General features: G+C 37.8%; 2 protein-coding genes across 7 annotated transcripts in view; one reads left to right on the top strand and one right to left on the bottom strand.

Annotated features, from left to right (window-relative positions):
• Positions 1-5,637, top strand: part of LOC136851278 (uncharacterized) — a 195,397-nt gene extending 189,760 nt beyond the window's left edge. Inside the window, exon 5 of the mRNA XM_067125264.1 lies at positions 5,498-5,637. Coding sequence (XP_066981365.1) covers positions 5,498-5,505 — 8 coding nt within the window. The 3' untranslated portion in view covers positions 5,506-5,637. The remainder of the gene's footprint in view (positions 1-5,497) is intronic.
• A 71-nt stretch (positions 5,638-5,708) lies between these two features.
• The window catches only part of LOC136851273 (protein ELYS-like), a 245,563-nt gene continuing 232,898 nt past the window's right edge, over positions 5,709-18,373 (bottom strand). For 3 of the 6 annotated variants that reach the window (XM_067125251.1, XM_067125253.1, XM_067125254.1), the window contains 4 exons: positions 16,257-16,439; positions 13,367-13,645; positions 12,526-12,598; positions 5,709-7,855 (listed from right to left, as the gene is read on the bottom strand). In XM_067125251.1, the coding sequence (XP_066981352.1) occupies positions 7,735-7,855; positions 12,526-12,598; positions 13,367-13,645; positions 16,257-16,439 (656 nt within the window). In that variant the 3' untranslated portion in view covers positions 5,709-7,734. The remainder of the gene's footprint in view (positions 7,856-12,525; positions 12,599-13,366; positions 13,646-16,256; positions 16,440-18,373) is intronic. The other 3 variants (XM_067125252.1, XM_067125255.1, XM_067125256.1) reach the window with 3 other exon arrangements.

Genomic DNA, 18,373 nt, shown 5'->3' with positions numbered 1-18,373 from the left:
ACAGTGATGTTCACTATTTCATACCCCTTAACTGGTGTAGAAGTTAAGTAACCTCTCAGTGATATATTGTCAACTCCCTTGCTTTTATAGTGGAGTCCCACAAGAAAAGATTTCTTTATAAATGATCTCTCGGCACAGGCATCCAACACCCTTTCACATAATGCGACCTCTATTACCCTCTAGGGTTATTGTGGCTGCAGGTAAGATAGACTTCCTGGTCCTCTTATTTCCCTATCCTGTATCTGTCAGTGTTCCAACTTGTACCCCACCTATCTTAGACTTATTTGTTGGTTTCGATTACATATAGCACTATGACATCTAACAGTGCAGCCGTTGTTACAACCTTGCTTGTCACAGTTGGAACTGAAATGTTTATTGGAAGCGCATATGAAACACAGGCCCAGAGTTCTAAGTCATTCTAACTTTCCTCCTCTGGTTACATAGTGGACATCCTCTAACCTGGTTCACCTTAGCTTTGTTTGCATTTTCTTCAGGCCTTACTGATGTTTTTTTTGGCCTCATAGATTGCCCTTGTTCTACTGCGAAAGCAGATACTGTTGTTAATGTATTTGCCTTTACTGGTTCAGTCTGTGGAAAGCCCTCATATTGTGTATTTCTTCAAGATAATTTTTAAAGGTGTCAAATTTAAGCCAATCTTCTCCACACCATCGTTTCATTATTTCACTTACACTAAGTAATTTGGTGTAGATCAAGATGGTGTACAATTCACTCAGTTCTAGCTGTTCACATTCCAATGATCTTATGCAGCATTCAAATTGTGCTCTGAAACCTTGTAGCAATTCTGCATCTGCCTTGGGAGCCTCACTTTGGAAGTTTTCTAACTTAACGCAACTTGATTTTGTCTTTTCTGCCATAGGTTTCTTTTAACAAGTTCACTGCTTGCAAATATGTATCACCTTCTAATTTAAAACCAGATATCAGTTCCAGAGTCTCACTTTCCAATAGGCCCTTCAAATAAGAAAACTTCCATATTTTCTCAATATCAGTACATTGGTGTACTGATACTTCATAAAGTTCCCAAAGTGAATTCCATTCTGATACATCACCATCAAAATGTTTGAGGTCTAATTTAGGTAACTTTACACTAGCTTTAACAGGCAATATCGGTGCACTAGGTTCACCCCTTATAGCTAGAAGACTCGTGATGGAGGAGTTTTGATCTTTGAATTTCATGCCAACCTTTAAGCACTATTCAGCTTGATTCATAATTTGGCCAGGTTGTCCTCCAAGATCTGTTAGATCCAATATTTCATTATCCAATTCCTGGATTTTCTGCAAATATTCCTTCAAGGAGTCCCTCAATGAAGAAATACTATTGTTATCACCAGTATCAATAGTAGTTTCAACCTTTTTTGACCATTAAGTTATCACAGACTTAAAACCCCCCGTCTCCTTTTCAATTCTTCCATGTCAGACATCTCAGCCTATAATTTACCAACACTAAAATGTATAAGTTCTTAATACTAAAAAGGAGTACAAACTGCCTGCTCCAAAAAAATATATATACAGCACTAGCAGAAGTTGGCCATACCTCTTCAAATTAATCAATGGTAGATCACTACTGGTTATATTATATATATGTGCCCTTGACTACACACATACATATATACAATGTACAATATAACACTTAAGTATCTCATAATCCTGCTACTTATCCATTTTAGGCTAGGCTAACACAGGACTAATTCTAAAATGGCTGCCACCATCAGCTGGTCATGTTTTTATCCTTGTCGCCAAGTAACACAACAATCCTTAAAATTTCATTAACAATAACTATATAGATTACTGCTATAACAACCAATCACTGCAACCCTGGTCATGGCACCAATTTATTCCGACTCATTCAGAATAAGTATAGCATGTCAAATCGTAAAGTGATCGTATAGCCTAAAAGGTTTGGAATGTACTAACGTAATCATAGCCCAAGTTTTATACTACGACACCCAAGTTACTTCAACTGTATTATTCTAACTCACAATCGAAACCATAATGCATTGTGTATACTGTATTATCCAAAACATAAATGTTACACTCTTACCTTAGTTCAAATGGCGCATTTGATATTCTTAGCCTGAATTGAGTTTGGGATTGGCGTGGGCACAATCTCTACTTTGTAACCCTCCTCCATAGCACACTCCAAGAATTCTCCTTACATTTAGATAAGCATATCTCTAAAGAAAATCTCCCTAAATGTACTTTTAAGATGAAGAGGAATACTTAAGTGGATTTGAAGGCACCGACAACTATGGCTGAATCCGAGTTGTAACGAGACTGACTTCACGACCGTTGCCGAACCACACCAAACGTTCGACTGACAACCAAACCAACAACAGCCGATGACCGGTACTTAAGTACTATTACACATATACTTACAATTCAAGACATGAAACAGCCAAACACAATGCTTTTCCAACTAAATGCAAACAGAACAAAACATATCTTTCTTCTATATAATACACATTTCCACTTTTAAGTAAATTTAGAAAGAATACATAAAACTATACCACAACTTGCAGAAAAGTACAAGGCTTTCTCCACCAAGAACAGGCAACTGTAGAGCCCTAGCAAATGCTCCTCCACTACCTTGATTACCCCCTTCTGCAGCAGGATTCTCACCTCCACTTGTATAGGATAGGCTCTAGTGCATGGAGGGGGGTTGTTCCCCCTGAAAGGAAGCCAGTACCCATCTCTCAGGGCTGCAACTACCCACTCCTCCACACCATCCATAACTCTGTTAGGCAACTGTCCACCTGTGTCAGATCGGGGTGTGTGTATGAGTTTCTGACATCCCACCTGGATCCGGCCCTCTTATCAATTCTGATCTATATTCTTATTTTGGAGGGGCTGAGAAAAGCAGAAAGCCTGGTCTCCGCTGCCACTTGCTTGGGGAAAGATGACACTCAAGTTGATTGATACCTTGGCAGGGGGAGGGTCTCTGATGAGGGTTGGCACCCCAGTCTTAACTGCACTGCTGACCTCAGCACAGTGGCCCTGCTGGCAAGTGCTCCTGTCACTGAGAATCTCCAGAGACGTGTTCACTTGCGAGAACAAGTCTCTTGAGTCTTCTCTCCAGATCTTGATAGCTTTCTGTACTTTGCTGGGTGGGAAGTAGAATTGGGAGTCCACGATCAGACTATTCCTCAAATTTAGCCAGCTCTTATGGGAGACCCAACATGAAGGATTCCCTTAGAAGCAAGTTCACCCAAATGTGGAATCAGACGTGAAGAAGGTGATTGCCCTCTCTGCCAGGGTCATCAGACTCCTGACCGAAGACCACCTGTTTGCAGAAACCACCTTTTTTATCTCCTTCAGGGAGGCTCCCTGGTGCAGGTTCAACCATGAGATGGAACAATGCCCTTAGACAGCTGGGACCAGGGAAGCCTTGCCAACTGCCTCACCTTTGAGCAGCAGCTGCTACTTGCTCCAGGCTTGAAAACAACAGGGACACTGACAAGGAGAGAGATGCTGCCTCGCCAAAGCCGTGCATCTGTCATAATAGTGCTATAATTTCCTAAAAGCCCTTCTCCTCTTCTGGATTCGTTGCTTCTGCTTGCATAAAGTCGTCCTCACTATCCAGATCAAAGGGGTTGCGACATGGCTCAGCTCCATCCCTGACTGTCAGAACACAGTATACTGCTCCACTTGTCTCCGGTCCTGGTGCACTTTCCCAACTCTAGGACCACCTTTGCTTTGCACTGATTTCACCGCTACTGGGTTTTCTGAGGGAGGACCAGAGTAAGTGTCTTTGGAAGTCTGAGGTGAGAAGACCTGACCAGGCAGGCCCTCCACTCTGAACAATGTAACTCCAACCAGAGCTGAGTAGCTGTGTTGCTCCCAGAGTCTCTCCTCCAGTGGAAGAACTTGTACTCCTACTGTCTCAGCTCTGATGTCTCTAGGGGGCTCTATCTGTTCTCTTCACGTGGCGCCAACTCCTGGTCAAATGATTCCTCTTTTGGTTCTTCTTACTTCCTCCTCCTAGAAGATGCCAACCTTCTGCTAAGATCCATCCTGATGACACTGCTGCCTGAAGAGTACTACTAGAAGGACAGGAAGAGGACTAGGGCCATCTTGCCATGCTCTTCTGTTGTGTGGGGAAGCACTCGCCTCTCATCATTGAGCTGGTCCCCTCTCTCGTTTTCTCCCCTTTGATACTTGGAAAGGGGAGGAGGCCAACTGGAGTTCAAGACTCTTCACCCTGGAGTGAACCACACCTTGATCCTTGCCTGATGCTGCGGGAGAAGAGGGGTGGGAGCTCAAATTCCTCCCTTTGCCAACTGCCTGAGTGAGAAGGGAGGGGGAAGGCTGTTGATGCTCATGTGGTCCACCATGCTGGTTTCTTGAACCTTCTCAAATCTTCAGGCACTCGAGCAGCCTGTTGAAATTCTCTCCCAACATGACAGAGATCTCTCTCTTGGAAGTCACTGGCAAAAGTTTCTTCCTTGTTGCTATGGGCATCAACAGAGGAGCAGGAGAGATAGTGAAGGGGGGCAAAAAGGGCTCAAAGTTGGTTCCCTCAACAAATTGTCTTTCTTCTGTTTCCTATCTTATTTCTCATAGAGAATCCACTACAGGATATGCCATCCCTCACACTCAACACATGGAGTCCCTTGCATATTCATTTCCCCTGCAGGAAATGCACATTAAATGTAGATTCACTGCCACAAGGTACATAAACTTATTGCAGGCCTCTGTCTTTGCCTGCACATTGTTGAAGCTCAGGTTTCACTTCTATGGTAGCCATCGCAAAAAACGAGGGGGCTAACATGTGGTACACTCAAGGTATACTGGAATCACTAATTTTACACACTACCGATAGCTAAACATGACCAAGCTGTGGCTAAACTAAAATCACAACAGGGAAAAGCACAAAGGAATCACACACAGAATGCCAGTAAGTGTATCACTAGGTTGATATGCATGCCTGAACCCAATCATGGCTGGAAACACATTGGCTGGGTGGGCTGAGAGAGGTCCGGGCAGCATGCTCAGGCCTATCCATGTTATTTTGTTTATTAGTAAGTACACAGTTGACATGTGCATTGCACACAGGATACTCATATATGAAAAGCAAAGTAAGTATCTACATAAGCACAAGTAAGCATTGTGTAGGAGAAAAGATTCTATGTACCTCAAAAATGTTTTTCTATGTTCAGAAAGTCTTTTCCTTATTTACCCTAATGTCAGCTATTTAAAGCTTAACTCCATTACTTGGCCTGTTTTGCAAGTTTCTTACCTATAATGCAAGTGATCCTTTATGTGCAGTTTTACATAAATATTAATACTGTATTACTTCCTTCCCTTAGATTTTTGGTATTCCAACTTTCACAGATGTCCTGTTTTAACAAGACAACTTCCAAACTGATTTCAAGCTGTGGACTCGACCAACCATTTCGTTTCCTTTTAAATGTTTAGGTTAATTGGGAAGTATCTTGTCAATAGATAATTTTCAAGCCTTATTCATTACATTTTTTCATAGGTTTTTAATACAAGATGAAAATGGGGTGAGGAGCAGTTAGTTAAGTAGCATGATGACAACCATCTTGGAGGAACCAGATGGGAATTAAGGCAGACTGTGGAAAGATCACAAATGGTTGTAAATGGAAAATCTGAAGTGGAAACCTTACAGCCTGAATACTTGAAAAACAAATGATACAAGGTAAGAAAATTGTTTTAAAATTAACTCCTGCTTATTTTTAGACTTTGCATTTATTAAAAAAATGTCACATACAAAAGTTTTAGTGTACACAGCTAATCTAGTGATAAAGTGTTTTTTAAAACAATATCAATTTGCAAATGTACAAGTGTTCTTTAAAACAATATCATCAATTTGCAATTGTACAAAAAAAAAAACAGTCTTTAGCAACTGCAGTATTATACAGTATATAATCCTTGCATATTTAAGGAGAATCCCACTTTACCAATAACAATGTCATATAAGACTAGTAAATTTACACAGAGGATTACAAGCATATTCTTATCCCATAAAGCCTTGCTATTATTTAGTACATTTCAATTTTCATAATACTTATCAATATTTTCTTTCACAGTATCATAGAAATGACTCATTGGTATTTTCCCCTGGGAAATAAAAACAAAAAATCTGGCAATCATTTTAAGAAGGGCTAATTAATTTTAGTCCTACTATTCCATGCTTTCAACTAATTACACTGTAAGCCACATACAATAAAGGAACACGCACAAAGTGTCAGAACACGTATTTACAAGTTTTCAGACAAAATATTACCATTAACAAAATGAATGTACAGACCCCAAAGAAGGACTAGAGAAAGTAAAGTTGTGCATACTTAACAATTATCAAAAGACATTCTAAAATTTTCTGTAATGCTCTCAAATGAAAAGCTTCGGGATTGGTATTCTCTATCAAAATGAAAAGCTTTGGGATTAGTCTTCTCTATATGTAAAGTTAAAAAAAGGACCCTAACTAAAAAACTACAACCTTGAAAACCAACTGACTATTATAATCATCTAACAAACAATGAGTGTGAAAATAAAGATAATAACAGTAGAATCAACAAGCTACCTGATTTTTATTGTATATTTTATTAATTCAAAAGATATCACAGTCTTCTTAAAATCAACTTACAAGCTGCTAATCAGACCTAACAAAAACTTTGTAGAATGAAATCAAAATATGCAATCAGCTGCAAAACTAACTACAAATGCAAAGTTGTGAGGGTATTTTATTTCCAATTACATAACTTAATTTGCTGCGGAAGGGAACACTTCTCCCAAGTTAAAAAGAAAGCCATACAATTCACCTCAGAAAAATGCACACGACTAACTTTAAGGACAGCAAAACTACACTTTTTCAACAACAGTAGTTTCCTCATCTGGCTGTCAAACAGGAGGGAAAACGCTTTGGAAACGAGGTTTTTAACTACTTTTGAGCAAAAATACAAAATTACTAAGCAACATTTGAAAACTTGCCAGATGCTGATCAGCTTTAAACTGCAAAATTTTGTTCTCAAGACAAAGTATTGTGACAGATATTTACAGCATCAAACTAAAGGGGTAAGAAACTACTAACAGACACTAGCAAATGAAGTGGAACAAATTAGATTATAAGTGCAGCAAAATAAAGCATTTACAGAATAATTTCTGTGATACTGGTAATATTTCTTACATATGAATATGCACTTTCCTGACAAAAATGTTAACCATTTGATACAGACTTTATTTACAAAAAAACGCTAACAAATTAACCTGAGCATCAATTACTGGATAAGAATTTTTAGATGTGCGGTCAAATAAAAATATAGTTACTCTGTACCCAATGAAGCTATCAACTTGGGCCACTTGATACTGCTGAAAATTGGGGCAAAAGTAATAATAATCTTTGGACAATCACCTATTAAGTACTATAATATTTGCAAGTTTCCTAGAAATGACACACAGTTTTACCACAAACAAACGAATCTGATTTTCATTTAAATCAAAGTCCATGGAAGAATCTCTCTCCAACTAGGAAATTTAGAAACTCCCAAGCTTTAACATTTTTATCACAAATGGAGCATTACACAAGTTCCACTCATTATATTTTATAATTCTCCAATACAAAAAATTCTGCCTCTTCACAAGATGGTTTACAATATTATTTAATGTGGGACCTTTAAAAAGCATTTTAAGCCTAAAAACCATATACAGCATTATAACTATGAACATTCAAGGCCATTAACAGACCTACACAACTTCTTACTTCCTTCTCCTTGATGAACGCTTCACAGGGGTTTCAATTCCCTTTTCTGACTCCGAGGACGACCTGGCCTTTTCCGAGTCGGAGGAGGAACTGACTTTCTCAATTTTTGCATGGGTCCTGCAAGATGCCAATATTGATCAATATACAGACTTTTAAACTTGTTCAAATATGGCTATACAGTACTGTAATGTGAAACAGAATCAGCACATTTTACTTATAAAATATTATTCCTATAACATTCAGTATCAGAAATATTTCTTTCAAATTTGCTAAATCTGAAAGAAAACTAACATTGAAGGGGATAAAATAATGAATGTTGAGTAATATTCCAATACAGTATTTTCAGGTTCACCCATTTATTGAACCTAAATGAAAACTAACCCTACATTATTTTCTTCTCTAGAGATTTAACAAACATGGGCTTTTGACCGTGAAACCTCCATTTTAGTAGAGCATTCCTTAGATTCCCAGCTGCAATGTTCTTGATACCTTGCCACTTTCTTCAACTTAGACTTACATAGGGTTACCTTTCAGTTTCTATCAATGGCTTGGTTAAACTAATTTACTGTTATCATGGCATATCTATCGTTCATCTGAAAAAGGATTAAAAACCTTCAACTAACAATACTCAAAAAAAACTTACAATAAACCATATGCAAATGCTAAAAATTTGTTTCAATGTTCAAAAAACCTTTGATGCTGAGAATGGATAGGTACTTTACTTGAAAGAAGTGTATTGAAATGGATACCCCAGTAGTTTAAATGCCACCTACATGAATGAAACTGATCTTCATTCATCATTAAAATCAGGGTTATTATAAACTATTATTCTCCCTTTTAGATCTAAAAGGGAGAATAATAGTTTATAATAACCCCTGATTTTAATGATGAATGAAGATCAGTTTCATTCATGTAGGTGGTGCATTTAAACTACTGGGGTATCCATTTCAATACACTTCTTTCAAGTAGAAAGTACCTATCCATTCTCAGCATCGAAGGTTTTTGAACATTGAAACAAATTTTTAGCATTTGCATATGGTTTATTGTAAGTTTTTTGTGAGTATTGTTAGTTGAAGGTTTTTAATCCTTTTATGAACATAAAATAACAAATTTCAAAGCAATTTGTATGTTTCCTAGGTATACAAACTATAGCTTTTCATAAATGGAGATATTCAGCACATCACACATATCAGCTGACTTGAAAATAAACGAATATCACAGGTAGGCCTGGGGAATCTGCTCTGACCTCTGTCAGCCTACTTCAGCCACTGCAGGGTCCAGCCTAATTGCAAAAACACTGCACATCAGATCTAAAACTAAGAGGGCTGGTAAAGGTGGGTTAGTCCTTTATGAAAAGCTATGGTTTGTATACCTAGGAAAAATACAAATTACTTTCAAATTTAGTATCTATTCCTATGTGGATATAAACTGCTTTTTATACATGGAGCCTCACTCCTTAGGCAGGAGGACAATCTACCTACTACTGGGTGCAACCGGTCTAAGTACCCTTAATACTTCTGGAGTCCCTTGTTTGGCACTCCACACCCGCTAATCTCTGGGCTGAAGGCCTACACTGACAACTCATCTCCCTCAAGAGAGAAACACTAGCTCCCATCCCTAGAAGCAAGCTCTACTCCTACCCCGTTCGGGCTCCATAGGTAAAGTAACAACTCAATGGGAGTACTGCCCTGGCCCTTCCATCTATTTTGTGGGGATTAAATCTGATGAGGCTTATCAGGCCGTCTGCTTCTCTTCCAACCTCTCCACCTTCAGAGTGTGGGGTGCCATTCATCATGGGCAGAGCTCAACATCAAGCTCCCCAACCCTTCTACACCATTTGCTGGACCACTACCACTGGGCCTGGGGTCATGTCAAAGGGCCTGACAGCCAAGTGTCTGAGGCCGACAAATGTGCATGTGGACTGCCGCTTCCAAACTCCTACCTTCACCCGCTGAAGGGGTGAATGGTTCTTCCAGCAGTTGATCGTCAGGCTTAACCCTTGAATCTTGTGGGCTTTCACCTTACCATAAAAAAGCGTCCCCTTCTGTGAGGAGTTGCATATCCTTTTTATGACCTTACTCCACCAGGAGGAGGTGGGGTTTTTCTACATTTCCTTATACAGTACTCACTGCCCATGCTTGGAACAACCTCCTGCATGGAGGTCGTTAGGCCTCCTACCGCTTCAGGCAGTGAGTGCCTGACAATTCCTATGTGTTGCAAAACCCTCTCCTTGCCACTCCCTCAATGAACTCCAGCAGGGATGGGACGGAGAACCTCGGTTCTGGAACTGCAGGGTTCTGTGTCTTGACCAAGAACTCTGGCACAAACCTGAAGGACATGTGGATCCTCTGAGTGGGATACTCTGTAAACCAGCTGTGGGGTTCCCCAAACCTTCTAGTTGAAGCTCGGGCCAAGAGGGACACCATCTCCCACACTAATTCTTTCCTTCCTACACCTTCTCGGGGCTTGTATGGGAGGAACCTTCTCAAACTTATGAAGGTTCTAGTTACAACCCCTTTCGGAAGCCCTTACTTCTCTCATGAACTTAAATGAAGAGGTGCAAGAAGAAGCCTCTCATGTTCTGTCATAAAGTCAAGAGCGTCATCATCTGATCACAAAGCGAGGAGGTTCACACCATAGCCTCTTGTTGTTCAGAATGTTGCAGCATCTCCTGAGTGTGCACTGCAGGAAAACCAGGAGGTAGGCCAAAAAAAATTAGGAACTTGCATGCCTTGCAAACCAAAAATCGAAGAACGACACAGCTGCTGATGAACATTTCAAGGCCGTTACGTTCTTGACACAAACCAAAGTATTTATTCATGTTGAGAAAAATTCTAGCCTGTTTTCCATACAAGTAGTTCAACGACTGATGGAACTTGGTATCTATTAAGACAAATACAAATAATAGGAAAAAGAATACTCAAGTTTCTTCATCCAAGAAGGTCCAACGGCAGTGTTTCTCCCGTGGTGCTACGTTGGTACTCAAACTTTTTCAAAAAAGCTTCCAAATGAACAGAGACGTCTGTGATGGCAATTGTTGATGAAGGTGTCCCCACTATCTTCTCTACAGGACTGAAGGATGGGGAGACTAAAGTGGAATGGAAGGAGGGGGCATGTTTCCTCCCCTTGCCTGCACAACAGCAATATTCAGGTTACCTTCATGGTCACCATAACAAAACACAAAAGGGGGCTAGCACGTCACACTCACGGTACTAAAAACTCACAAGATTTTCACTAAAGCCCCACAAAAAAAAACCATAAAAAGCACAAAGGAACCATATAAAAAAGGCCAGCACACATGTAACCACGATTGTGGCTGGAAACACAGTGGGGAGAGGGAGGCCAACAGAGGTCAGGGCAGACACCCCAAGCCTACTTGTGATAAGATGTTTTTTTAGTCAGTACACAACCTGACTAACTCCATTTATGTAGAGCAGAGATCTGTATTCCGTAAGAACAAACAAGGGTAAAAATACTTCAACATAGCTATGAAAACCAACTTGGCATCAATTTTCACCGTTGGGAAAATGAGAAAATTTCAGACAATTGGCAAAATTCACTTCACCATAATAAAATTATAATTAAAAATGGCTAAACAGCAATCAAGGAGCAACTTAAGAAAAATATCACATTCTGCTAAAAAGTGTCTCATCACAAAATAATGCTCAAATGATCAAGTCTGAAAATCTGGCAAAAATTTAAAGCCATTCACCACCAAGACAATGGTGTCCAATAAAAATTCATAATTTAAGAAAATAAAATCACTGACAGTAACAATCATTAGGTGCCACCTCTTGAAATGGTGAGTAACTTAAAAGAGCTGGATTTGAGATGAAAGTTTACAAGGACCTTAACTAAATTACAGACTAGTTCACAATCATAAAATGATGCTAACCATGCATGATACATGACAATGAAATCTGCAATACAGTAAACCCCCCATATTCGCGTTCTCATGGTTCGCGGACTCATGCATTCGCGGGTTTCTCTGTGGAACATAGCTAGCCATCATTCGCGGAACATTCGCCCATTCGCGGTATTTTTCACTGAGAAATATTCAGTAATTACTGTATTTTCATATAATTTTCATGAATAAATGCACTTTTTGTGATAAAACTACTAAAATACTCAGGTATAAGCATTTTTACAGGGTTTTTCTTGGTTTAAGCTATCAAAATGGGCAGTTCTAAGTGTTTTTAGAGGGGTTTTAAGCATTTGCAGATTTGACCTATTCGTGTGTGTGTGTGTGTGTGTGACGCATCCCACGCGAATATGGGGGGTTCACTGTACAGCTGACAGGGTCAGAATAAAATTCCACACAACTGAATGATATGAATATCAAGCTGAATTAAGAAATAACTGAAAATCTAACTCATACATATCGGCCTCAAAATTTCATATTCACCTACTCACAGCACACTTCAGATTGATTTGGTAAAGGCTACAAATCAGAAAAAAAGTGGCTTTTCATTTATAAAAATAATCAAACAAAACTTATCTAATAACCTGCACCCTAAAACACAACTGCTACATTCTGTGTTAAACATTTCTAGTCTGATATAACAACTGTAAGTTGTGAATGATCTATAGACACACTGTCTATAGATCATTCATTCCCATACATATAAGACAAATATAACTGGATTAGTCAAAAGGTTCATCACAAACCTAACTTATTAAGATTTTAATCTGTGCAAAATAACCAAACTCTAGGACAGAATCCTCTGGTGCTTTACTATTTATAGAAGTAACACTTTTGGGATGTAAATTACGCATCTTCAACATACTTAACAATCCTTCCTTGAGGCTGTGGAGGTGAAAAGAGAAATTCAACAGCTTCCCCCATTAAACTCTGAAGGGCTGAAAGGCAGAAGTTGAACTTATAAGCACGCAAAAATTATTAAACAAGGAAAAAATTAGAAAAAGTTAACATACAAAACACTGGATAAAAATAATTACATAAAAAAAATAATTATATATACACTACATTCTACAGAAACAAATATGAAAGCTACTAAGAAGCATGAAAAATTCAAGAGTACAATGCAAAAGAAAAACTGAATACTTAATGCTTTTACCATTCTGCTGAGCGATCACTTCCATTGCTAAAGCAAAATCCAAAAAACACTTGATTGTTATATCAATTCCAACCACCCTACAAAATGTAGGCTACTGTGATTCTAGTAAGCAAAACTTAATAAATGACTGTATACGCAAGCATTCTATTATATTACACTACTACTATCCTTTGATCCTTTACTAAAATGAACTGAAAAATATATTAATCCCTTCCCCCCCTGTCCAAACCAAATGGCTTTTTAGGGAAGAGTTACAAAATGAAGAGAAAACTTCCTATTTAGAAAATAAGTGATTTGAAAATACCAGAGAAAAATTCCTGAAGTACACAGAAAAAGTTCCTGAAGTACACAAAACATTGAAGTGCCCTCTTGACCTAAACAATATAAGGTAATTTCTCCCACAGACATGACATCACAAATTTCTGGTAACAAACATTGTTAATAAATAAACACATGGTTAAAAAGGAAGACAACATATAAAAATGGCAAAAATAATGTTAACTGGCAAGGTACACACACACAAATGCTGCTGACTGATTACAGTACTTACCTCTTGATTGTCTTGTGGAGATGACAGGCTTTGGTTCAGCAAAAGTAAATTGTGGTTTGGAAGTGACTTCTTCATTTTCAATTTTCTTCTCTGAATTTGTGCTCATTTCAGTTATTTTTTCTGTTTCTTTGTTTGACTTCTTATTCTCATTTATATCAATATTTACTACCTGACTTCCAGAATCTATTTCTAAAACAGATGTCTCAGAACCTCTTGTTGTCCTTCGAACAGATCTGTGAGGCTGCTTTACCTTAAAGGCTTCCATCTCACTATCTTCTGCTGGCAATGATGCTCCATTATTAGTCACCAATGAAAGTGTATCTTAAATTTAGGGGTTAATATAAATTCTAACCTTTAATGGTTAATAGTAATCCTAACCTGTATACATCATCATCATTCCCATGTTTTCATGATGAAAGTGAGTGATCTAGTCAAACAATTAGGTTACAACACAAATTAACAGTCTACACTCAAACAATCCAACTACAAAACAAATTACCAATTGACATTTACACCAGAAACACACAGACCATTTTAAAACAATGATAACCGATAAGCTGGAAGGTTTGAGGTTTGAGAGAGAGAGAGAAACAGTACAGTCTTAAGTCCTTGTACTTCAAATAACGTGTACTGTCACATATACATCAAGTTTTTGTTAGAAAATAGTTGCGTATGCACCCTAACAACTATATTTGCTACTAACTGCCTAAAAATGTTGTTGGTAATGCCACTGGCATTATGAATATTATTTCCTTGAGGCAGAAGACCATGTCTTGACGGACTGGCAAAACATCCATTAATTTTGCAAAACTTATATCCTATATATTTGACCGTTCCATTTAAAAAACCAGAGATACCCTCGAGATACAATTTCTACTCTTATTTTTTCTCTAATTTTTGCATTGAACTTAATACTGGTTAAGTACCCTATTTCTATAGCTAATTACCGATTTTGCAGTACCATAAGTTACATTGCTATCTTTCCACTTGTTTATTTCACCACTGGTCTCCATGCTGACCAGATGCTTTCATGTCAGTTACTTATAGTAATCACAATCAATAACCTAAAGTGGCTTAACCAATCAGTCATATATCTTTCTAGACTATCATAGGACTGGCCTAAGGAATTTCTTTACATAAAGGTAAAAACTGGATCAAAACACAGATGGGCAGTCAGGTGGGATGAGAAAATGGGAATACATGAAAAGAAGAAATCAGAGAGCAATGTACCCTGAGGCCATTGGGATCTTGTGGAGAAACTGACACCACAGTGCACAAAACAGGCGGTGACAGTCATTACAGTTTGACAAGACCACAGTCCCCCATTTCTGGACTCTAGTAGCAATGGCCTGAAAGCATGTGAAAATTTCCACAAGACAAAATGCTGGACATCAAAGCTGGGTGATTTAAGAGAATGGATATGTATAAGGCAAAATTAATGCAACTAACAGATAAATGTTGCAAAGAATTTTATCTTGGCCTACTACGTGCTGGATAATCCTCCCAAAGCATTCCACCAACAAAATTCACATAGAGACGTACCATTACAATACCTGGTCTCATTTACCTCTATTTTATTACCTTCAAGTCTGTGGCTCTGCCTCCAGTCTTAACATTCCATTTCAAGAACATTTTGCCAGAGACCACAACCATTATTACTGAGAAAATTTCACTGCAACACCAAATTTTAAGAAATTTTATAAGTTGTCTAGTTCTTGAGAAGTCTGATACATGGTGGTCACCTCATTACTTTTCAATATGCATCGTGCATTTCCAAGTATCATTAACGCATTAACATCATACCAATGGTTTGTGGAAAATCAGGAAATACATTAAATATTCAAATAACTCTACAAAAAAAATTATTTATCGTCTTAATTATCATTGTAAGTTACAATATCACATCCTCCAGCAAACAATTATGAGCAGATAAAAGTTAATAAACAGATGGTTAAAAAAAAAAAAAAAAATCGTGATAAAAGTATTTACTAAGGTTTTGTGCTCTGATATTGGAACTTCCATTTACAACTTACAGCTCTGTACTCTAAATAACTGCAATATTTTAGCCATTGGGAGAGCCAGCCATAATATTCTTAACAGATGTGGCAACTGCAATAACAGTAAAGTACTTATGCATAAATAATGGGAATCTACACACCCCACTTGAATTACTTTTCCCTTTTCATTCTTGAGCAGATTTAATTATATTAAGATACCACTTACACATCTACAACATACATGCTTTGTGGCATCACTAAAATCATAAAATGCACATTTTTGTAAACTTTAGTATGTGTTGTAACTTTTAGCATACGTTCACTGACTCATGAGAGAGTATTAAAATTGTAGAAAATAACTACAAGAGCTAGCCACAGACTTCTAGTTTACTAGTATCTCCACACAAGCACACTAAATCAAATAAAGACAAGCAACAGATAACCACTGTAATACTTATCCAGTTTGCTACACTGAAAAGGAAAAACTAAAAAAAAAAACACCAACTAACAGCATACAATCAAACCCCATTCATCATGCACTCCAGAAAAAGTTAAAAGCCACATCATAACATGTCATTGGGGAAACAAGAATTCAAAACCCACAAATTTTTCACCTGCCATGTTGGGCCTTGATTATCTCGATTCCTTTCAGTTATCATGACACTTACAATAATTATAATTCAATTACTAAATTAAATTTACAGTTGGAAGTACACATGAAAAACTTGAAAAAATCCAGGTAAACCTAATTCTGATAACAGCCAAAAATTTCAAATGGTCTCAAAATTTAGATGAGTTTGTTAATATTAAATCATAGTTTTAATAAGATATATAAAAGGAGCAATCACAGCCCAACTAAGTACAGGAATTTTAAGTGTCCTCATATTACTTACCTTCACTTGCTGTTGGCTCTTTGTACAACTTCAGTGTACTGACTGAATGCCTTGGCACTACAGATTTCCTAGCCTGGGAGGTCAAAGACTTTTTCAATATTGAAGTTCTGCGACGGCGTTTCACTTTTCCTCCTCCATCCATAAGGTTTAAAGCAATCTCAGGGCTCTCTACCGCCACTGCTTCTGCAAAAACAATAAGGAAAATCTTGAAGAAAAAACTTGGAAAGCAAAAACCATTACATGGTATGAAACTGTACGAATAAACATCTGAGAGATTTTTCAGGTACATGAATACAGAAAATTGTAAAAATGCTGTATTTCTCAGTCAATGCAACAAAGTTAAATTAAAATTTAGTAAAAATAACCACATTTTAGCACAGCAGCTGTTCATCCTAAAGGAAGTCTTATGATCCCCAACAAGGCTCCATAATACAGACCAGCCAATATCAAAGAATTCTCTTATAGCTGGCTTGGCCAAAATACCCGCCTTTACTGACACAGTAACAGAATATAAATGGACAAAAGGCAATAATGCTCTTTCCCTTGCCTACAGCAATTACATGGTTTTCCTTCACCCTCCTCAAACACAGGGCAACAGCCGATAAACTGGCAAAGATCCCCATTACTCTTCAGTCTACTGTGTGATTCACATACCCCCAACTGTGCTGCGGAACATTTTTGAAGGCCATGTAAATGAAATGTTAAGGTTATCTGCTAAGGAAAAAGTTTGTTCCACAAAATTATTTGGTCAGGCATACTTGTTAAAATCTACTAGCCAGTGCGTCCAATCAAGGTGGGATTTTAGATAAGGCTTCTTGGCTATGCCTTGCCTTCTGCTTTATCTGTCAACTTTGGAAATTTTTAAATCTCATTAATCAGGAATTTTATCTCTAAAAACCATTAGTCAATGGGTGTTTTTTTATTATATTTGGATAATCTTAGTTTTGTGGAGTAAAAAGGAAAATTTATTTTTTAGCCTACCTTCTCAGTTACAAAATAATAACAGTAACAAGTAGCTTCCCCCCTATGCATTTGACTTATGACTTAGTTTTAATTGGCTCAGTTTTAAACTAAGTAAAGTTTTAATTAGCCCAGTTTTAAACTAAGTGTTCCAGATTTTATTTTTATGAATAACTCAGAATCATTTTAAATAAATTACATACCACAGAAATTTCCCCAGTTATCTTTAATACAATGGGATTTTTTAGTTGTAGGGGAACAGAAAATGTGTTTAGGCAGATCTATCTAGTATGAATAGTTTATGAAGTAGGGCCAAGGGCCTGTTGGATAAGGACAAGCAAAAAAATCTAACCCTGTCAATCGTGCATAGCTGTAAACAGTCTCTCTCTCTCTCTCTCTCTCTCTCTCTCTCTCTCTCTCTCTCTCTCTCTCTCTCTCTCTCTCTCTCTCTCTCTCTCTCTCTCTCTCTCTCTCTCTCTCTCTCTCTCTCTCTCTCTCTTCTCTCTCTCTCTCTCTCTCTCTCTCTCTCTCTCGTCTCTCTCTCTCTCTCTCTCTCTCTCTTCTCTCAGTAAACTGTTTGTGTAAAACACCCTGTGTTTACATTCAGTAAACTTGGCATTTCTCAGTGACAACTGCCCATTGCAAGTTCATCTTAAGAACACTACTAAATAGTTTATCATTTTCTGTTTTATTGGAATGAATGATTTTTTATTTCACCTCATATCACAGAAGCTCTACTTGCATGCCTGTGTGAGCGTGTTTACATCTAATGTGGTATAGTAGAAAACAACAGGCCTTCCTGATGCTCTGTTCTGTGATATTGCTGAGGATGGGCACAATGCTCATTCATCCCAACTCGGCACAACTTGATAGGTCACTTCAGAATGGCAGAGTAACAGTACAGGTTCTTGATTTTTCCTGTCCTTCATTGTTAAACCCCAGTGGGTATCCTGAATTAAAGACAATAGGTAAAAACTTATATGACTTTACATGGACCATTTTTACATCTGGATTTTTTTATTCAGAAGCTAGGCCATTTTGTCACCTGTCAATTTCTTTTGTATACTCCTTGGAAGATGAACAGCAGCTATAATAAAAAAAAAAAAAGGTTTAACAAAGGAAAAACCTGTTTTTGATAGTTGTTGTTAGTCCTCACA

This window comes from Macrobrachium rosenbergii, chromosome 23 (assembly GCF_040412425.1).
Source record: "Macrobrachium rosenbergii isolate ZJJX-2024 chromosome 23, ASM4041242v1, whole genome shotgun sequence".
NCBI classification, from domain to species: Eukaryota; Metazoa; Arthropoda; class Malacostraca; order Decapoda; family Palaemonidae; genus Macrobrachium; species Macrobrachium rosenbergii.
This window is presented reverse-complemented; position numbering and strand designations above follow the sequence as displayed.